Source organism: Pseudorca crassidens, chromosome 11 (assembly GCF_039906515.1).
Source record: "Pseudorca crassidens isolate mPseCra1 chromosome 11, mPseCra1.hap1, whole genome shotgun sequence".
Classification (NCBI taxonomy): Eukaryota; Metazoa; Chordata; class Mammalia; order Artiodactyla; family Delphinidae; genus Pseudorca; species Pseudorca crassidens.
Window position 1 is genome coordinate 48,893,959 of NC_090306.1, and position 16,559 is coordinate 48,910,517.

The 16,559-nt window shown below is 48.4% G+C and overlaps 2 protein-coding genes across 7 annotated transcripts in view; one reads left to right on the top strand and one right to left on the bottom strand.

Moving 5' to 3' along the window:
- Positions 1-150: 150 nt before the first annotated feature.
- DCTN2 (dynactin subunit 2) lies at positions 151-14,715 on the bottom strand. 6 transcript variants are annotated; one of them, XM_067697123.1, is made up of 15 exons: positions 14,529-14,715; positions 13,562-13,630; positions 5,024-5,120; positions 4,799-4,869; positions 4,377-4,475; positions 3,594-3,754; positions 3,252-3,402; positions 2,827-2,892; positions 2,573-2,611; positions 2,386-2,463; positions 2,225-2,296; positions 1,888-1,990; positions 1,680-1,771; positions 517-599; positions 151-311 (listed from the first exon to the last, which is right to left on the bottom strand). In XM_067697123.1, exons 1-15 carry the CDS (start codon positions 14,562-14,564, stop codon positions 299-301), a joined length of 1,230 nt encoding a protein of 409 aa, XP_067553224.1. In that variant the 5' UTR covers positions 14,565-14,715; the 3' UTR covers positions 151-298. The 6 variants fall into 6 exon arrangements, with proteins under 6 accessions (XP_067553224.1, XP_067553225.1, XP_067553219.1 ...); XM_067697124.1 differs by having other exon boundaries at positions 151-599; positions 4,808-4,869; positions 14,529-14,711; XM_067697118.1 differs by lacking the exons at positions 13,562-13,630; positions 14,529-14,715 and adding an exon at positions 7,487-11,131.
- Positions 14,027-16,559, top strand: part of KIF5A (kinesin family member 5A) — a 32,044-nt gene continuing 29,511 nt past the window's right edge. The window contains exon 1 of the mRNA XM_067697077.1: positions 14,027-14,176. The gene's annotated coding sequence lies outside the window, so the exon portion shown is untranslated. The remainder of the gene's footprint in view (positions 14,177-16,559) is intronic.

The following is a 16,559-nucleotide window of genomic DNA, read 5'->3' on the forward strand; positions in this document are numbered from 1 at the left end:
CTGTCCTCATTTTTTCCTTAGTTCTTTTGTAAGAACAGGTTACAATTTAAATCCTTCTCTTGTAGTAGAGAGTGGCTTAGACTGTCTATTACACTGTGAATGTCTCTCTCTCTAGTGCTGCCTCTTCCCCAGGAAACAGCAGAGGCCACACAGAGTACAACAGCATTTAATGGTCAGAAACAGTTGTACAGTATTACAATCAGTCACAGAAGCTGTGCTGGAGGACAGGATCCAATCCTTCCCCACACCAGGCAAAGCAGTATTGGACAGGAGCTGGCATGTGGCTGGGCCCACGTCCTCATCCCCGTGGCCTGAGGGGAGACCACCATCTAATATCCCCCAGGTTCCACTGCTCTTCAGAGGAGGGGTGTAAGCCCCACATGCAAGAAGAACCCCTTGCCCCCAGTGTCAGATGGGATGTGAGAGTTATGATTAAGGGGAAACCCTGTGTAAGGTGTTAACGGAGTTCAAAGGGGTAGGGATTACCCCTGTTCTCCATCTCCCAAAGGTGCTCACTTTCCCAGTTTCTTCATCCGTTCATCAATGTTGGCAAAGTTCCGCTCAACTGTGGACAGGTTATCACGCATCGTTGTCTGCACCTAGAAAAGTGACAGAGCTATTTTACTCTTTGTCAGGTTCGGGTGCTTACCTGAATGAGGACCTAAAGAAATTCTCTTACAGAAGGCAAAAAAGATATGGAGGGGGATTCCTTGGTGGTCCAGTGGTTAGGACTCAGCACTTTCACTGCCAGGGCCCCGGTTTGATCCCTGGTTGGGGAACTAAGATCCCACAAGCCACACGGTGTGGCCAAATTAAAAAAAAAGAAAAAAGAAATGGAAACAAGTTGATGGGCCCCAGAGCGGGAAGGTTATTGCACCAGTTTCCAGGCTGCCCTGGAATACCGTGGACCTAGCACAGGGTCTGCCAAGCAGGCAGGCTTCTTAAGAATTCCCATCCTGACTTTAACCAGAACAGCTCTTTTATCTGTTTTATGTAATGAGGAACAAGTAAGATTTTGTTGACATGAGGGTTTCACAGGTCCAGTTTTAGAAAACTGCTCTGGAGGAAGAACATATACCAAGCACTTTAATTTATCTTGATGGTCCTACGATACAAGACAACTTTAGTGCTTCTCCCAGCTCTGAGAACAGTGCCCCCAACAGAAACTGAGGACTCGCTATGTGCTGGGCACTGCTAAGAGAATGAAGGAAGAGGCGAGGCTCACTGCCCAGCATCAGGAAGGAAGTGGCAGAATCAGGTGGGAGCCCAGCTCCTGATTTCAAAGCCCATGTTCTATCCGATGTGCTGTGCCCAGAAGCATCTGGTTGAGGACCCAGGGCGGGTAAAACTAAGCTGTGACTACAGAGTGAAGGGGTAGGTTTTATAGGAAAAACTGAGGTTTACTGAACTCTTAACAATTCACTCATATTATTTCACCTAATCCATAAAACTCTGAGGTAGGTGTAAGTTTCCAGATGGTAAGATGGAGGTTCATAGATTAAATAAGTTGTCAAACGTCCCACAACCATTGAGAAACAGTATGGAGACTCAAACCAAGCCCCTGCCATACCACCATGCCACCAAATGGGCTAAGGCAGAACCCTATGGAGATGAAGCTGGAGAACCTAGCCTGTGTGTGCTGGGGAAGGGAAGTAGCTGACCAGTAAAGGGGCACACACCTGGGTCAAGAGGGTGGCGCTGTCCTTGAGGGAACAAGCGATCATCTGCTGTGTCGTATCCAAGTGTGTCATAAGCTGACCAAACTGCACGGCTATGAAAGAAGGTCAGAACGGTATGTGTGGTGTTAGAATCCAAGACCAGAGGGAAGGGAACGAAAGCTGCCCACTTTCTAATTCCTCTTAGCACCCCTGGCAGCTGGCCTCCCACCTTGTTCATGCAGCTGCCTGATGGTGACAAGTCTCTGCACCAGCTCAGGAAGGGTGGAGGCGAGGGGGCTCCAGCGCTGTATGGTTTCATACAGCTGGTGCACCTGGACGGACAAGACAGTGGCCAACCTTCAGCGAAGTACACACTGACCATTCACTAGGGTGGGAAAGGTCAACTTGGTGGGGCAAGAGGGAAGCACTGCCTTTTCTCAGCTATTAAGAGCATATGAAGACAGGGACCTGAGGATTCAGTGCTCTCATGCTTTGCTCTTAACCACCAGAAGAGTACATAAGGGAGCAGGAAAGGGTATGAAGATGGAGGAAAGGTAATTCCTGACCTTGCTTTGTGCATCTGCATCCTCTACAGAAGCTTTATGCTTGGCAATCTCATTCACTTTTCCCAGGACACTCTGAAAGCACAGGTTTTAAGGTTTATAGGGCATCTAGGGCTTCCAGAGTCCCAAGCTACCTGTAATCCAATTTGCCCCCCACTTAATACCTGTAGCCGAGCCTCCACTTGGTCCAGAACTGCAAGGTCCAGGGCGCTCACCTTTGCTTGCAACAGCTCTACAGTCTCCTGGGGGTGGGATTTAGGACAAGCTTCATGAAGGGGAAGAATCAGACTAGAAAACCCAATCCCGATATCCCCTCTGTAATCCAAACACTCCAGTTCCTTTTACACTCACCATAAGGCAGGCTCCCTGCAGACCTGCAGAAAGGGGATTCTGATGGGGAAAAGCAGGAAAGAAGTCAGTGGTTCTTATCTCTCCATGCGATTACCACCTTCTCCCATCCTTTCTGGTTCTAGCGGGCAACCCCTGGCTGATCCTGTAACTGGAGCCCTTTCCTGACTCCTCCCAGGATTCTGTGGAATGCTGTGGACCTCAGGGCTCAGGGCGCAGGATATGCGGGTTAGACTAAGTATAGGAGAGCACCTGACCTGAGCATCCTGATCACAGCGTACAGCTGCTTCCAGCTCCGCCAGGCGCTTCTCAAGTTCTGCCACCTAGGGGGAGGAAGGAGGGGAGATTTGCCATCCACCTCCCTGCTGCTGCAGTGGGAGGTAAGATCCTGCTCTTTGCTTGTCTGCTTACCACTCCCCTACCCTCTTCCCACCGCTCTGCCAAGGGACTTCTTTCCCTGGAACACATCCCTAGTCAAAGTCTTCACTGAAAGTAGATGGTGAGGCAAACACGGAGAATGAGACATCAAGAGGAATCAAGCATTCCCAGCACCCTCTCCCCAGATGTGATCCCTTGGAGGGAGGGAGGCAAGTCTCTAGAGCCACATCTCCCTGGCCCCTCAACCAACAATTACATACATACATACATATATACATACATACACACATACATACATACATACTTTGGCAGCTTGAGAGAACTTGTCCTGCTCAGGCCGAGAATGTAGTTCATAAGTGACAAGGCTGCTATCTGGGGGTGTCCCACTAGTGGTCTTTCCCCCTGAACCAGTCCCTTTGCTGTTCTTTGTTGCTTCCAGCTGCAGCAGTAGGCGCCTAGGTCAGGAAACCAGAAACAATGTCATGACTTGAAGGATGTGGGTCAGCCCAGTCACTCTCGTTTCTGCCTCACAGTCAGCATTAAGGAACAGCTAGGCCACTTCTCCCCTTCGTATCCCTGTCAGTACCTGGCTGAGTCCCTCTACACCCCAGTCACCAATGATTTCCCAACGAAGTCTGGCACCCACTTAGCCAGAGCTCCATCGGGGTCAGTAAGGTTGATTGCGGCATCTGGTCCCAGCAGCTTCTCCAGATGGGAAGCAACCAGCTGCTGCTTCAGGGCTGCCAGCTGTTTGGCCAGCACCACGGGGGTCAGCTTCTCCTCAGTGGCTGACTCCTTCACTGTCGTCTGGTATGAAAACAAACAGACAGTGAGGGGTGGCAAGAGTGAGTCAAGGAAAAAAAATAGATCAAGACCCTTAAAAATAGCTGCGGCTGAGGACTTCCCTGGTGGTGCAGTGGTTAAGAATCCGCCTGCCAATGCAGGGGATCCAGGTTCGAGCCCTGGTCCAGGGAGATCCCACATGCCGCGGAGCAACTAAGCCCATGCGCCACAACTACTGAGCCTGTGCTCTAGAGCCCACGAGCCACAACTACTGAAGCCTGGGCACCTAGAGCCCATGCTCCACAACAAGAGAAGCCACCTCAATGAGAAGCCTGCACACCGCAACGAAGAGTAGCCCCTGCTCACTGTAACTAGAGAAAGCCTGTGTGCAGCAACGAAGACCCAACGCAGCCAAAAATAAATAAATAAAAATAAATTTATATTAAAAAAAAAATAGCTGTGGCTGAAACTCACTGGGATGGTCCTTACCCACCTATAGTACCGAATATAAATTCATGTGCATTTCTAAACTCTGAAAACCTCAGCCCCTTATCCAGGAGCTTAGGGAAGCTTTCTCCTCTTGCTGGGAGGTCTTCCTCTGCTACATAAGTCATAGCAGAGAGGGGAGAAGAGAGTTTATAGTTACCTTGATTTTCTCAACTTCAGTCGTCAGCTCTTGGACCTCATGCAGCAGTCTCTGGTACTTTTGCTGGGGTGTCTCCTTCACTCCCAGACCCTCTCCAAGCTAGAGAGCAAGCACAGATGGTGATGTTACACCTCCCAGTAGAGGGAACCTCAAGAATTGGTCCAAACCCCAGGCCTAGTTTGTAAGTGTATCATGCCCAACTCAGAATCCACGCCATCCTAGTCCAGGAGGACTGGAGATGGCTGGAGGCCTGGAGACGCTCCAGAGCAAAGAGCAGGGGGACAAAGCATCCTCAACTGCATCCTGCTGGCCTCCTCAGGGCCCCCAGCCACAGAGAAACTTGGAATCCCAACTATGTCCCTTGATCTCTCTCCTAAATGCCCGCTGGGTAGGACTGCTGCACCATTCCCATCAACACACACACAACAAACCATCTCGTATTCTCCAGATTCATATCCCGTTCTTTTGGTTTTTCCAATTCGATCTGAGAAATCTGCCAAGAAAAGAAGACGGAATTGAGGGCCTGATCAAGACACACGGCAGTCATGGTCTCAGATGACTGTGAGGGCTTCCATAAGACAGCCCAAAGCAAAAGTCAGTAAGGCCTGAGGTCAGGCTTCCCCATCCAATTTCCAACCGGGTCTCACCAAGTCCCTTTGTTCCCACTCTCTTGTCTTTGAACTTGTCATAGGCAGCATTGGGATTGACAATGATGTGCTCCACACTTGTACTCGTCAGCTCCTCCTGCAGGAACAGGTAGTTCAGACCAGGGGCAGACTCATTCCCACCCTCGAACTTCCCCGACCCCACAAAATCCCCAAGCCACTGGGAGACTGGGCTGTACTTTCCCAAGGGGAAAGAAGGGCGGCTCCATTCCAAGCTACAGACCCAGGTTCAACCTAGGAAATGAAAGCTTCCTGGTAAATTTGGAGTCTCAGTTGTATAAATATTAACACCCTGATTCAACTGGGAACAGAGGCAGCATAACCTCCCCGCCCATTCTGTACATAAGCCTCCCTATCCCCTCCTCTTCCCCAATCCAACTGGGCCCTCCCAGTTATCTGGCACACACCATGCATTCAGGGCAAGAAATCAACTTGACTTCTTTCAACCTCCCCCTCCTAAAAGTAAATTTCCTTGCTGCTGAGGAAGTCTATTTTCAAGCTAACTTCCCATCCTTGCTGGAGGGAAAGAGGAGACAATCAAGCTACTAACTCTGAGAGTGAATATCAGGACTTTCATAGCTGCTGAAGGGAAGATACCAGCTCTTAGATACACAGGGAAGGTTGGCAGAAGGCCTGACCAGAAGCCTTGTTTCCAGGCTGCCGTGAAGTCAGGGAATTCAGGGGATACAGAGAAGAGGCAAATGCTTTTTAATTTTTTGGCCGCGCCGCGCGGCACATGGGATCTTAGTCCCCCAACCAGGGATCGAACCCATGTCCCCTGCGTTGGAAGCGTGGAGTCTTAACCACTAGAGTGCCAGGGAAGTTCCTTGCTGTATTATTATTATTATTATTATTATTTGCAGTACGCGGGCCTCTCACTGTTGTGGCCTCTCCCGTTGCGGAGCACAGGCTCCGGATGCGCAGGCTCAGCGGCCATGGCTCACGGGCCCAGCCGCTCCGCAGCATGTGGGATCTTCCCGGACCAGGGCACAAACCCGTGTCCCCTGCATCGGCAGGCGGACTCTCAACTACTGCGCCACCAGGGAAGCCCACTGTATTATTTTTTAAGGGACATCTTAGAAGCAACAAGCATAAGCTGTATCTGTTTGCCAAGAGTACCCATGGGCAAAGGCCACGTTTAAGTCCTGAAATGGAGATAGCCCGGATCTTTTCAGAGAAGCTGCAGTACCTGCCTCTTCTCCCTGACCCTTCTGCTGTTTCTCAAGCACTGAAGCTCTTCCATAAAGAGGGGAGGTGGTAAAGAAAGTGAAAGAGATTTCACCCTAAAAATTGATGCAGAAAGGTTCCCTCCTTACTAGGTATCTATTAGCTGTTCAGATTCTAATAACTGCACCAAGACCATGCCCTCCAGACTGCATGTCTCTCCTTCAATTGTCAGCAGTCCGACAGGTCTCATTACGTTACTGAAGGAAGTGGAAGGAGACCAGAAATCCTTTTCTGTTGGGGTGGACATCTCCACCTTCCACAGGAAGAAAGTAAAGAGAGTCTTCCCTCCTTTAGCCAGAGCAATGATTCTCAACCCTGGCTGCACAACAGAATCACTTAGAAAAGGGGCGGGGGGCGGGGGAGAGGCCTGGGTTCACCTCTGTAGATTCTGATTTAATTGTTCTGGGGTAGGGCCAGGGTAGTGGGCCAGTTTAAAAGCTACCCAGGTCATTCTAATATGTATCCACGACTGAGAGTCTCTGTCTGTGTGTGTGTAGTAGGGGTTGATTGGTGGGGGAGCAGTTATGATGGAGAGACATGGAGAAAGAGCAGCAGACACAAGCTCCATCCTTCATCTCTGCTCTGCTATTACAAAAGGAACCAGTGTGAGTGGCAGCTTTATAAATAGGGAGGAGGGGGGTAAGGAGAAAATATCAACTTCGACCTTTACCTCTTCTTCAGGGAAGTGCTAGGCAGAGGGGCAAGAGCTAAAGATTAAGGGAAAATAAAAGGGTTCAATGTCCCATATGCAAGTGCCTAGGGGAAGAAACAACTGAGTCCTAAATTATTCTCTCCTTAATTTTCTCTGAAATGTTATGGCCAGAGCACACACTGGCCAAATAATTGTGTGGTCTCTGGCCTCTAAAAAGTGTTTGTCTGAGAAGGACTCATGTCCAGGAGAAGGACTCATGTTCGGGAAAGAACATCACCCTCTCTCAAGTTCCCCCTCAAGAATATGCCTCTCCTCCTGTGAGTGCCCCGATCAAGGCCAATGAAGTAGAAAAAAAAACCTCTTTGGGAGGCAGAGTCTACAGACCAAGGAAAGAAATTAATCACAGCTACCATTTTGTTAAGCCCTTATTGTAAGCCAGGCACTATGCAGATGAGAACCTGCTTTCCTAAATAGGGAAGGTGTGGAATAAGAAAGGGTCAACAAACAGAGCATGAGTCTCAGAGGTTCTGGGATGGTAGGAGGGATGGTCAGTGCTTTCATCTCACTATTCCTGCTGCAGGAGCACATCCTGAGGCAGAAGGGCTGCCCGACGCTGGCATCCTCTTGGAGCCTCTCCGAGGGTGTGGCCCCGGAGACTCAGGTCGACAGCATACTTTAGCCCTCCGGTGGCACCTACTCCGCCAGTGACTCGGAGATCTGGGGGCATGGGCTGGAGGTAATGTCATTACAGTGATTCGTGAGATGGGAAAAGGTCAGCTGGGGCTGGGGCTGAATAGAGGGACAAAAGATTTAGTAGAGATAAAAGGACAGAGAAACAACTGCCCATCATAGCACACCCCGTTAAAAAGCACATGAAAGGTCAGGCTTCTTACCAGCTCCTTGTGGTTTCCCCAGAGGTGAGAAAATCAAAAGAGTTAAAAGGAAAGGGAGTGGGGACATGGGGGTGAGGGAGGGAAAAAAAAGACAAAATTGTTATTAGCAAATTGTCACATGCACTACATGATAGTCTTCAAACATACTGCACCACAGGGCCCAGGGGAGCCTAGCAAAATTTTGGGGCCAAGAAATTTCAGCTGGGGTCACCACATACCCCAAGAGAAAGAAGAGCTTGGGACCCTTTCCTCTCTGATGGTGAGGATGTCATGAAGCTTTGCCATTAACAGCAGCAATTCAGGATCATCTGAGAACTAGTAGTTAGATGTTGCAAGCTGGTGGCATGGAAGAGGACAGTGCGGGGAGAGAAGACTGAGATGGAGGGGAAGCTGTAGAAATGGCAGAATGTGAAGCAGAGGCTGTGAAGACATTCTGAGAACGTGTAGCTGATTGAAGGTCCATGATTCTCAAGGGGGCGTTCATGGCTCAAGTCTTCTTATCTCTCGGTTTCTCTAGTTTTGAAGAATTAGGCATTTGGATGGCAGAATCAGTCATAATGAGGGTGCTCATGTGGGTGGTTTGATATGACTTTATGTTAAGCAGAACAAAATATGTTAGGTACAGATGGTGAGTTTAAGGAAATCCGAAGTACCTAATTGAAGCCCCATCCTCATTCTCTGTTGCCAGAGGAGAGGCAGGGCAAATCCTGGTCCCTTGCGTAGTCTGGTGTATTATTTACATCCATCTTGAGTGGTTGGGAACTCACCCTACAGCTCTGAGGGATCCAGAGCAATTCTGCCATGATGTGCTAGCACAAAGAGTCCAAAAGACACCAAGATTCACAGCTACCAGACATGTGCAGAACATATTTCTTCAACCCTCTGTTCACAAGGTTCACAGGGGTTGGAGGGTACACAAGGGGGAAAGGTGAGAGTATTTCAAAGAGGCTGTATTTTAGTTCAGGCCACGTAGACAAGGCTCCACTTCCAGGCAAGACTGGTAAAGAACTGCCAGGAGAGGAAATCCAGCTGTATGCACAGCCTTTCCAGGATCTCTACTGATGGGCAGACAGAAGTGTGGGAAGTCGAGGATGGTTATATGTATATGAAAACACATGATGGGACAAAAACAACTGCATCCTCTCCCAGAGATTTCAGCTAGATACATCTGAACTTCAACCTCGCCATTCCCGTCTCATGCCAGAGTCCAGCCCAGCCGAGACTCCTCTTTCAGCTCAGGGTAGAGGTGGATCCAGGTCCTGTGGTCTAGGCTGGGATGTCTCTGCAGAGTGGGTGTAAGCACTCACAGGTGCACACATGCAAACACACAAGGGGAGGCACACACACTATACCTTTCTCTTACTTGCCTCACCAAGCTAAAACCAGCTTGAGAAAAACTCAAGGATAAAGAGAGGACAATGGGCCATAAGTTCAAGTTCAAATCATCAGGAACAAGCAGAATGGGGGAGGAAAGAAAATCAAAAAAAGGAAAAGTGGTATATTTGTTTGTAAATAGTATATACCACCTCCAGGTCTGACCTATGCGTGGGTTGGGAAATGAGATTTTAGGGATAATTTCTGTAACCTGGAGTAGTAATAGTCACCATGGGAACCTATTACACCAGCCAACTTGGTTAGAAAATTCTAAGTGCCCTGATCCCAGGTACCAGTTTACCTGGTACAGGACTCTCAGTCCCTCTCACTAATAACCTCCCAGACGCCCCAGGGTTGTTTGGCTAAGTGGCTATGCCTCAGAGGGCAAGACCTGAGGTTCCAGATCAGACACGGGAAGAGGTCACTGCTGCTCTCTGAGCCTGTTAGGCTCTGTGCCAACACCGCAGCCAGGGGCACTTCGGAACCATGATGACAAGGAAGATGGATAGTGCTGTAGAATAAAACTGTCCAGGATGGACCAACATAGTGCTGACCATCCAACCATTTCTAAAGGAAGGGTACAGAAACAGAAAGACTCACGAAAGCACAAAGAACCCAAGCTAGTACCTTAAAAATGTATATAACACCCCTTTCCTATCCCATTTACTTTTCTCTAAAGGCTTAGCATAGGGGAATATTAAAATGAGGTTTTTACCAGGTATAATCCACATACAGTCAAGAAGTGAGGACTGTTGCTGTCCCCCTTGTTCTCCACCCTTGTCCAGAATGGCTAAAAGTCACTCCCTTTCTCTTAACTCCATTTCAGCCTGTGGAGGAGAAAGGCAACCCCCTTCCAACTCCAGCTCTTAAATGCCTTATGTCCAGAAGCAGTCTTAGTCTCCATGCTTCTATCCCATCCTCCATTGGACAGTTGTATTCTGCACACCTCACAAGGGGAAGAGACAATGATCCATGAATCATAGCTGTGCTTCTAAACCTTGATTAAGGATCTTTAACCATGAGGCCAGCAGGCCCCTTAGTGATCCAGCTAGAGATGCATTAGAATTTAAAACAATTAGCTGCAACAATAGCACAGTGACAGAGCATTGCATGCGAGATGGCAAATGAAAAAACATGCAGAGAAGAAGCATCGAATGGTCTTACTTGTGCAAACTAGTGTCCAGGCAAGGTGGTGAGGAGGGAGGATGGGGGAAGCATTAGGAAAAACTCAGATAAGTTCAAGTGCGCCAATAGTCAATGAACACAATCAAGCATACTCTGTGATATCCTAAACTGCAAGGAAAAGAATCTACTATTTCACATCTCAGGCTGGTGGAGTTTTCAGCATTATCTACCCTTTGGAGAACCAAACCTCTGCCACAGACCCACCAAACTAAGGCTAGGTCACTTTTTCCCTTTCACATGCATCAGGGATAGTTACAGCATAAAGGGAGGGACTAAATCCTATTTCTAGTGAGTTTTCTAAATTTACTCCCCTTGTTCCGGCAGTTCAAAAGCCATGAGCAGAATGCCACACAGACCCAAAGGTAGGCTGTGGGCCCAGGGGGGAAGAAATTCCAATTGGGAATTAGCTTTCCTGACAAGACATTTTAAGAAAAGTTTCCAAAAAGCCCATCACCCCAATCAACCCAGGAGTGTCTGAAATGCAGAGGGGATCCTCCTAGCTTGAGGAGTTAAGAGCTAGACTGTGCCGTTTTCTGGCCCATTCACTTTAGAATATTTTAGTTCCTGCTAAAATTGTTTTGAAGGGATAGCAGGAAAATCAGGATTATGTTTACCAAAAATAAAACCTTCTACTACTTTCCTCCCCCATCCTCCCCACTATGGGAATCGCAAACTTTAATGTTTAAGTTAAACTAGCAATTACAATCTTTAGGGGCTATTATAGGATATTATTTCCTTCAGCAGCCCAATTTCTTCCACAGTGGAGCAATGAGAAAGGAAGTGAAAAGACAGTGAAGGTCAATACCCCTTGAATATTTCTTTAAATAAAAATCTGGAGACCGCCCTGAAAGGTTCCATACGAAGCCGGTCGTCCTGGCTGTCTCCAGGGAGTGGAACTACGCAGTGGCAGGCAGCGGTGGGAAGAGACACTTTTTGTTCTACGTGCATATATTACTTACTTCAAAAACTAATAAAATTAAAGTTGAAAATAATCTGGAAACTAAGGCAGAACATGCTCTCGCCAGGAGTGAAGAAGGTGACTGAAATCTCATGGTTCAGCCACAATAGTGGTGATGTGCACTGTCACCTGTACTAGGTCTTGGGAAGGTAAGTGAGAAGGGGACAGGCTGCTAGTGAGAATCCAGGCCTCACAGAAATGAGGTTTCTGGATTGTCTAAGTACAACCCACTGCTCCTCAAGTTGCACATATACGTCAGTATTAAGAGCAGTGGCAGAACCATTACTCAGCTGACTTCCTGAAAGCTGCCCTCCTAAGGCGCACAGGGACATGCAGGGGCCAGAGACATTAGCTGACATCAGGAAACATCTCAGGCCTCTCCCACTCCCGCCAGGGCTCTTGAAGTAGCTGAAGGTCTCCCCACCCCATTTACTCCTCCCTAGTGATGGAGAGTCATTTAGCTGAGCCTTAGGTGATGGAGGCAACTTAGCTCCTCTTGTATTTACCATCCAGTTCCTATATACTTCTATACTGGCATTCTGGGCTACATGCTGCAGGAAATGAACACTTACGGTGTGCTCTCCCCATCAGCCACCCCACTAGATGCTACTAAAATAGGCTGCTCAGGCTCAGCAGGGAGGAACAGCCAATCAGGGATGCACATTCAGTTCTTCCATGCCTGGGATGAGGGTCATGTTCTTTTTATTAAGAGATAGCCCATAACTTCAAAAGGAGAATTACAATGTATTTTTTCGTTTGGAAAGGGGACTGCTATATTACCTGTCTGTATCACAGCCAGCGACAAAGGGACAAAGTTCCACTCATTATCTCACCATGAAGGCTTGATATTTTCTAGGCAGAGGCCTAGGCCAGAGTTGAACAGTCTCTGAACTATGGTAGTAGAATGGAGTCCTCGGTATACATACTCCTGCCCTTTGAGGTCAGAGACTGCTCCCTAATAAGATACCTCTTAGAGTGACAGGTCTACACCTAGGTCCTGAGCAATGACAACATCTGCATTATCTCCAGATACTCAAGTTTGGGGGACAGACTGACATGCCAGCAAGTACAGAAGCAACAAGGAACACACCACTCTGAGAGGGGACAGGGAAGGTGTTCCCCACAAAGTAGGAACCACTTCCACATGGGGGAAATCAAATAAGGAATAAGTGAGTACGCCAAGCCATACATTATAAGCCAGCCACCAGCATTCTCCAGAACTAACCAGCCCCACAGACATAACCACAGGACTTACAGACACACATACTGAGCCTGTTCCCACTGACTCTTGGTCACAACTTTATTGAGATCTCACACCATCAGTGTGACCCTAGCCCAGCTCTCCTTGGAAACTACAGAACCTAAAACACATCCTATAAGACATGTTAACAGATCTTTGCTCCTCTTGGCACTTACATATAGAATTTTTACTATGTTGATTTCATTCACTCAATTTTTTCTTTCATGTTTCCTACACGTATCCTAATTCCCCCATTAGTCTGGGTGATTTTTGAGGGCAGGGACATTTCTTCCTCTGCATTGCACAAAAATCAACAGAGAATGAACACATTCAATAAATAATGCTAAGTGGTTTCCCTTATGGTTAAAATGTGTCCATAACTAATTCCTTCCCCTTGAGTTCTTCTTGAATCTGAAAGTGCTACCAGGGCCTCTCCTCTGCTGATATGAAAGATTTATGTGCTTCCTCAAATTTGTTTCGCTCTAACCAGGTTCCTTATCTTCCTAAAATCTCGAATTCATTTTCCTGCTCCTTGGCCAATGGATACTGTATATTCACATAAAAGAGTATTCCTCAATACTTCAAAGTCTAGCTCTTGTTAGGATAATAACAAACATGTACTGAGCAATATATTTTATGAAATAGAAGGCCTAGGTCTTAACCTCAAGCAGTTTGTAAGTGCTCAGGATTCATGAATCATTACCATGGACTAGTACCTAGAGCCCTAACTAAGTCACTAGCCCCCAACCTGTTTTAAGATATTCCAATTGTATTTAAAAGGCCCAAGTACCAGGCCTCTTAGCTGTAATTCCACTGACCTGACTCTCCTTCCTGGCATTGCTCATTTGCAAGCCCTGCGACATACATACCACCCAGGCTGGGTTGGCATACCCGCTTATTGCTGTGGGTGGCTCACCAGAAAAGGGAAAGGGCCTGCCTGGGGGAGAGAGATCAGAGTCCAGAGGAGTCCTGAGGCAGCACACAGTCTTACCGCATCAAACTCCGCTTGATCATCCTCAGGCAGGTCGCTGGTTTCATAAACATCTGGCTCGTTCCTGGCCTGCAGGTAGAAGCAGTGACCACCCAACCTCACTACCCAGCATCCACCAACACCCCTAACCCCACTCCATTTGAACAAGTTAACAGAGAAAGCAGGCTGTGACGCCACGATTCTGCCCCTTCTTTCACCTGCCCCATGACCTGCCTGTCAGTTCCCATGTCTCAGAGGGGTGGGGATAACAGTGGGGACATCTGATGGTTAATGGTGAATGTTAAGTGATGACAAAGATGTCACCCTGAATCTGAAGGGGGGCGGGTCCTCGGCACTCATGTCAGGAGGAGAGGAGCTATCATTAGGCCCTGTACACACTACCCTGGCACAAGGGCTGAGAGTGACTCAGGACCTTAGTACCCAAGGTCCTATCCCAACCCCCACCCCGAGAATGCAGGCAGGGCAGCACAAAGGGAGGGTACATGCCGGCCTGTGCGGGGGTGGTTTGGGAAGGAGGTTCCCCAGAGGACATAGTTCTCCATCTGGCACAAGAGGGGTTCTGTCACGGTAACCTCGTCACTCTTGCCAGGGTGAAGGCCATCACCAAATGGTCTGGTATGTGTGTCTCGGGAGGGGGTGGGGGGCTCATGGGAAGATTTGGGGAGACACGGGCGGTGTTGACACGGATGGCAGAAGCACTCGAGCACAGTGCTAAGTGCCTGGAGATGATTTCTGAGCCGAGAAACCGGCGACTGCCGGAAAGGGGCCTTGTAGGCCGTCCCACGGCCCAGCCCAGTCGGGTAGAAGGAGTCCGGAGGGTGCAGCGGCCGGTCGGGGAGCTAGCGGCGGGAGCCCTCGGGGCGGAGGAGGGGTTTCAGGCGGGAAGGGTCACGGGTTGCTGTCTGTTGGGGGTCCTTAGGAGGTCGGGGGCGCGGTCTTGGGGAGCCAGGGCCGGCCGTGTACTCACAATGCCGGGAAGATCGGCGTATTTAGGGTCCGCCATGGCGGCGGCGAGGCGGGGTTGGGGGACCGGGGCCTCGGTGGAGCCGGGGCCGGTGTTCGGGTAGGGGAGAGGCTGGGTCCGGGTCCAGGATAAGGCGGCCGCAAAGGGAGCGGCGGAGGAGGCGGAGGAGTAGGAAGTCTCGCGACAGGAGTAGTACAGGGGAAGGGTGAAGCAAAAGTCGCGAGAACAACCCGCTACCACACCCCTGGAGTGACAGGGATTGGCGAGAACAAGACCTGGGAATGACGTAGTGGCGGGGAAGTGTCGCCTAGGATTGTGGGATATGTAGTCTTGGATGATCCGGCTTGGGCGGGTGACGGACAATAACGCGCCTTGGGAGTTACCTCGTACGACTTATTTTCTTTCGTTTTTACGTCGAGTCTGTGAAAGAGCTTTTATAATTCCTGTTTCTCGAATAAATTTGGACTCCCAGAAATTAAATGACTAGGTAAAAATAACACAACTAGGCATGCTATGGCACAGCCAGGGCTTCGAAACAACAATAACAACAAGTAAAATTTAGTAAAGATTTAGTCATGTTAGGAATGAGAAAGTTAAGTAAACTTCTCAGGTTAGGGCTGTCAGGTAAAATACAGAGCACCTAGTTAAATGTGAATTTCGGATAAACAACTAATAGTCTTTTCAGTATAAGTACGTCCCATACGGTATGGGACATACTAACACACACAAATTATTAGTGTTTCATCTGAAATTCAAATTTAACTGGGCTTCCTGTTTTTGTTTTTCAAATCTGGCAATTCTACCTCAAATAGAATAGGCACTTGGTAGCACCATGTCTGTCTGAATACCTTCTGTGCTCTTAATCCCTTCACTAATGGTTTTCAGACTTTTGAATTTCACAGTTCAATACAATTAAAACAACAAAAAACCTTCTTGAAGATAGGCATAGTATTGCTACCTTTTTATTTTGCCACGTAAGTACATTAAAAAAAAAAACCTACTCTCTACTATTACCATCATTACTTAGTAGAAAAGTATGGAAGGACATACAGTACTCTCAGAATAAAAGTCCTTTGAAACAACAAATCCAGCTTTATTAAAAAAACTTACCACATTCCACATTGTGTGGTGGCTTTTTGGGGGAGGGATGCATACACATGAACTTTTTTCTCTGACCAGTGACCCTCTATGGACTAGCATTTTGAAACTCCTTCACTAAGGATGCCATCCTGGAACCCTTGGGCGCCTGAGGTTGGGCTATTTCCTGAGCTTGCAGGATGCTGCAACAATTAGAAATAGTGCCAGACCAAGTGACTGAAGAAATGCCTATATTTCTGAGTTTATAGGAACTCATTGTCATTCTATGTGTCCTCTCTTGGCTCCTCCCCAAGCCTCTTTCTCCATAGTCCTACTGCCTACCCATCCAGCTTCTTATGCTGAACCCTTTTCCTTCAGTTTCCTTAAGATTCAAGGTGAGTTAGGGGTATATGTCCAACTTGGAGACCCCTTCAGCTGCCTTCCGAGTGGTTAGGTCTTGTCTGGCCAGGCCATCTTTCTCTCCTCCTTGCCTCATAGTATAGTATCTAAGTGACCCTAGACACTTACCAGGCAATTGCTAGGCAGAACCTCCATCCCCTCCTCCCTTCTTCTCCCATCACCCTGCTCCTCCCCTTGGCCTAGAGCCTCAACTCCTGCAGTCTAACTCTGTTGGCCAGCAGAGGCCCTGTGACGTGGAGAAAAATCTATCTGGCCAGTTTCTAGGTGGTTCTGTCCAGGGGCTGCAGCAGGAGTCTGACCTGAGGGGAGGAAGGACACAGAATCTCTAGCCTTGGCTCTTTTTTTCCCAGGGAAGGGAGAGAAACAGAAGAAGGGCCTGAGAAAGGGGCTGGTGTGTTGGGACTCTGTCCAACAGTACTGAGACAGGAAACACTCACGTAGGTGCCTAAACCTGCCTGAAGCCCAAATGCAGTTGTCTGCTCTAGAGGTCCTTTCTCAAATCCCCTCTGGCCTTACCCACCGCCATCATCACCCCTC

Excerpts from the sequence above, each read along its gene's own strand:
- DCTN2 (XM_067697118.1), bottom strand. The coding sequence starts at position 7,666 with ATGACATTACCTCCAGCCCATGCCCCCAGATCTCCGAGTCACTGGCGG. Across the intron at positions 2,612-2,826 it reads GCTGTGATCAGGATGCTCAG|AATCCCCTTTCTGCAGGTCT; the intron begins GTCAGGTGCTCT and ends TTTCCCCATCAG. Across the intron at positions 600-1,679 it reads GCGCCACCCTCTTGACCCAG|GTGCAGACAACGATGCGTGA; the intron begins GTGTGTGCCCCT and ends TCACTTTTCTAG.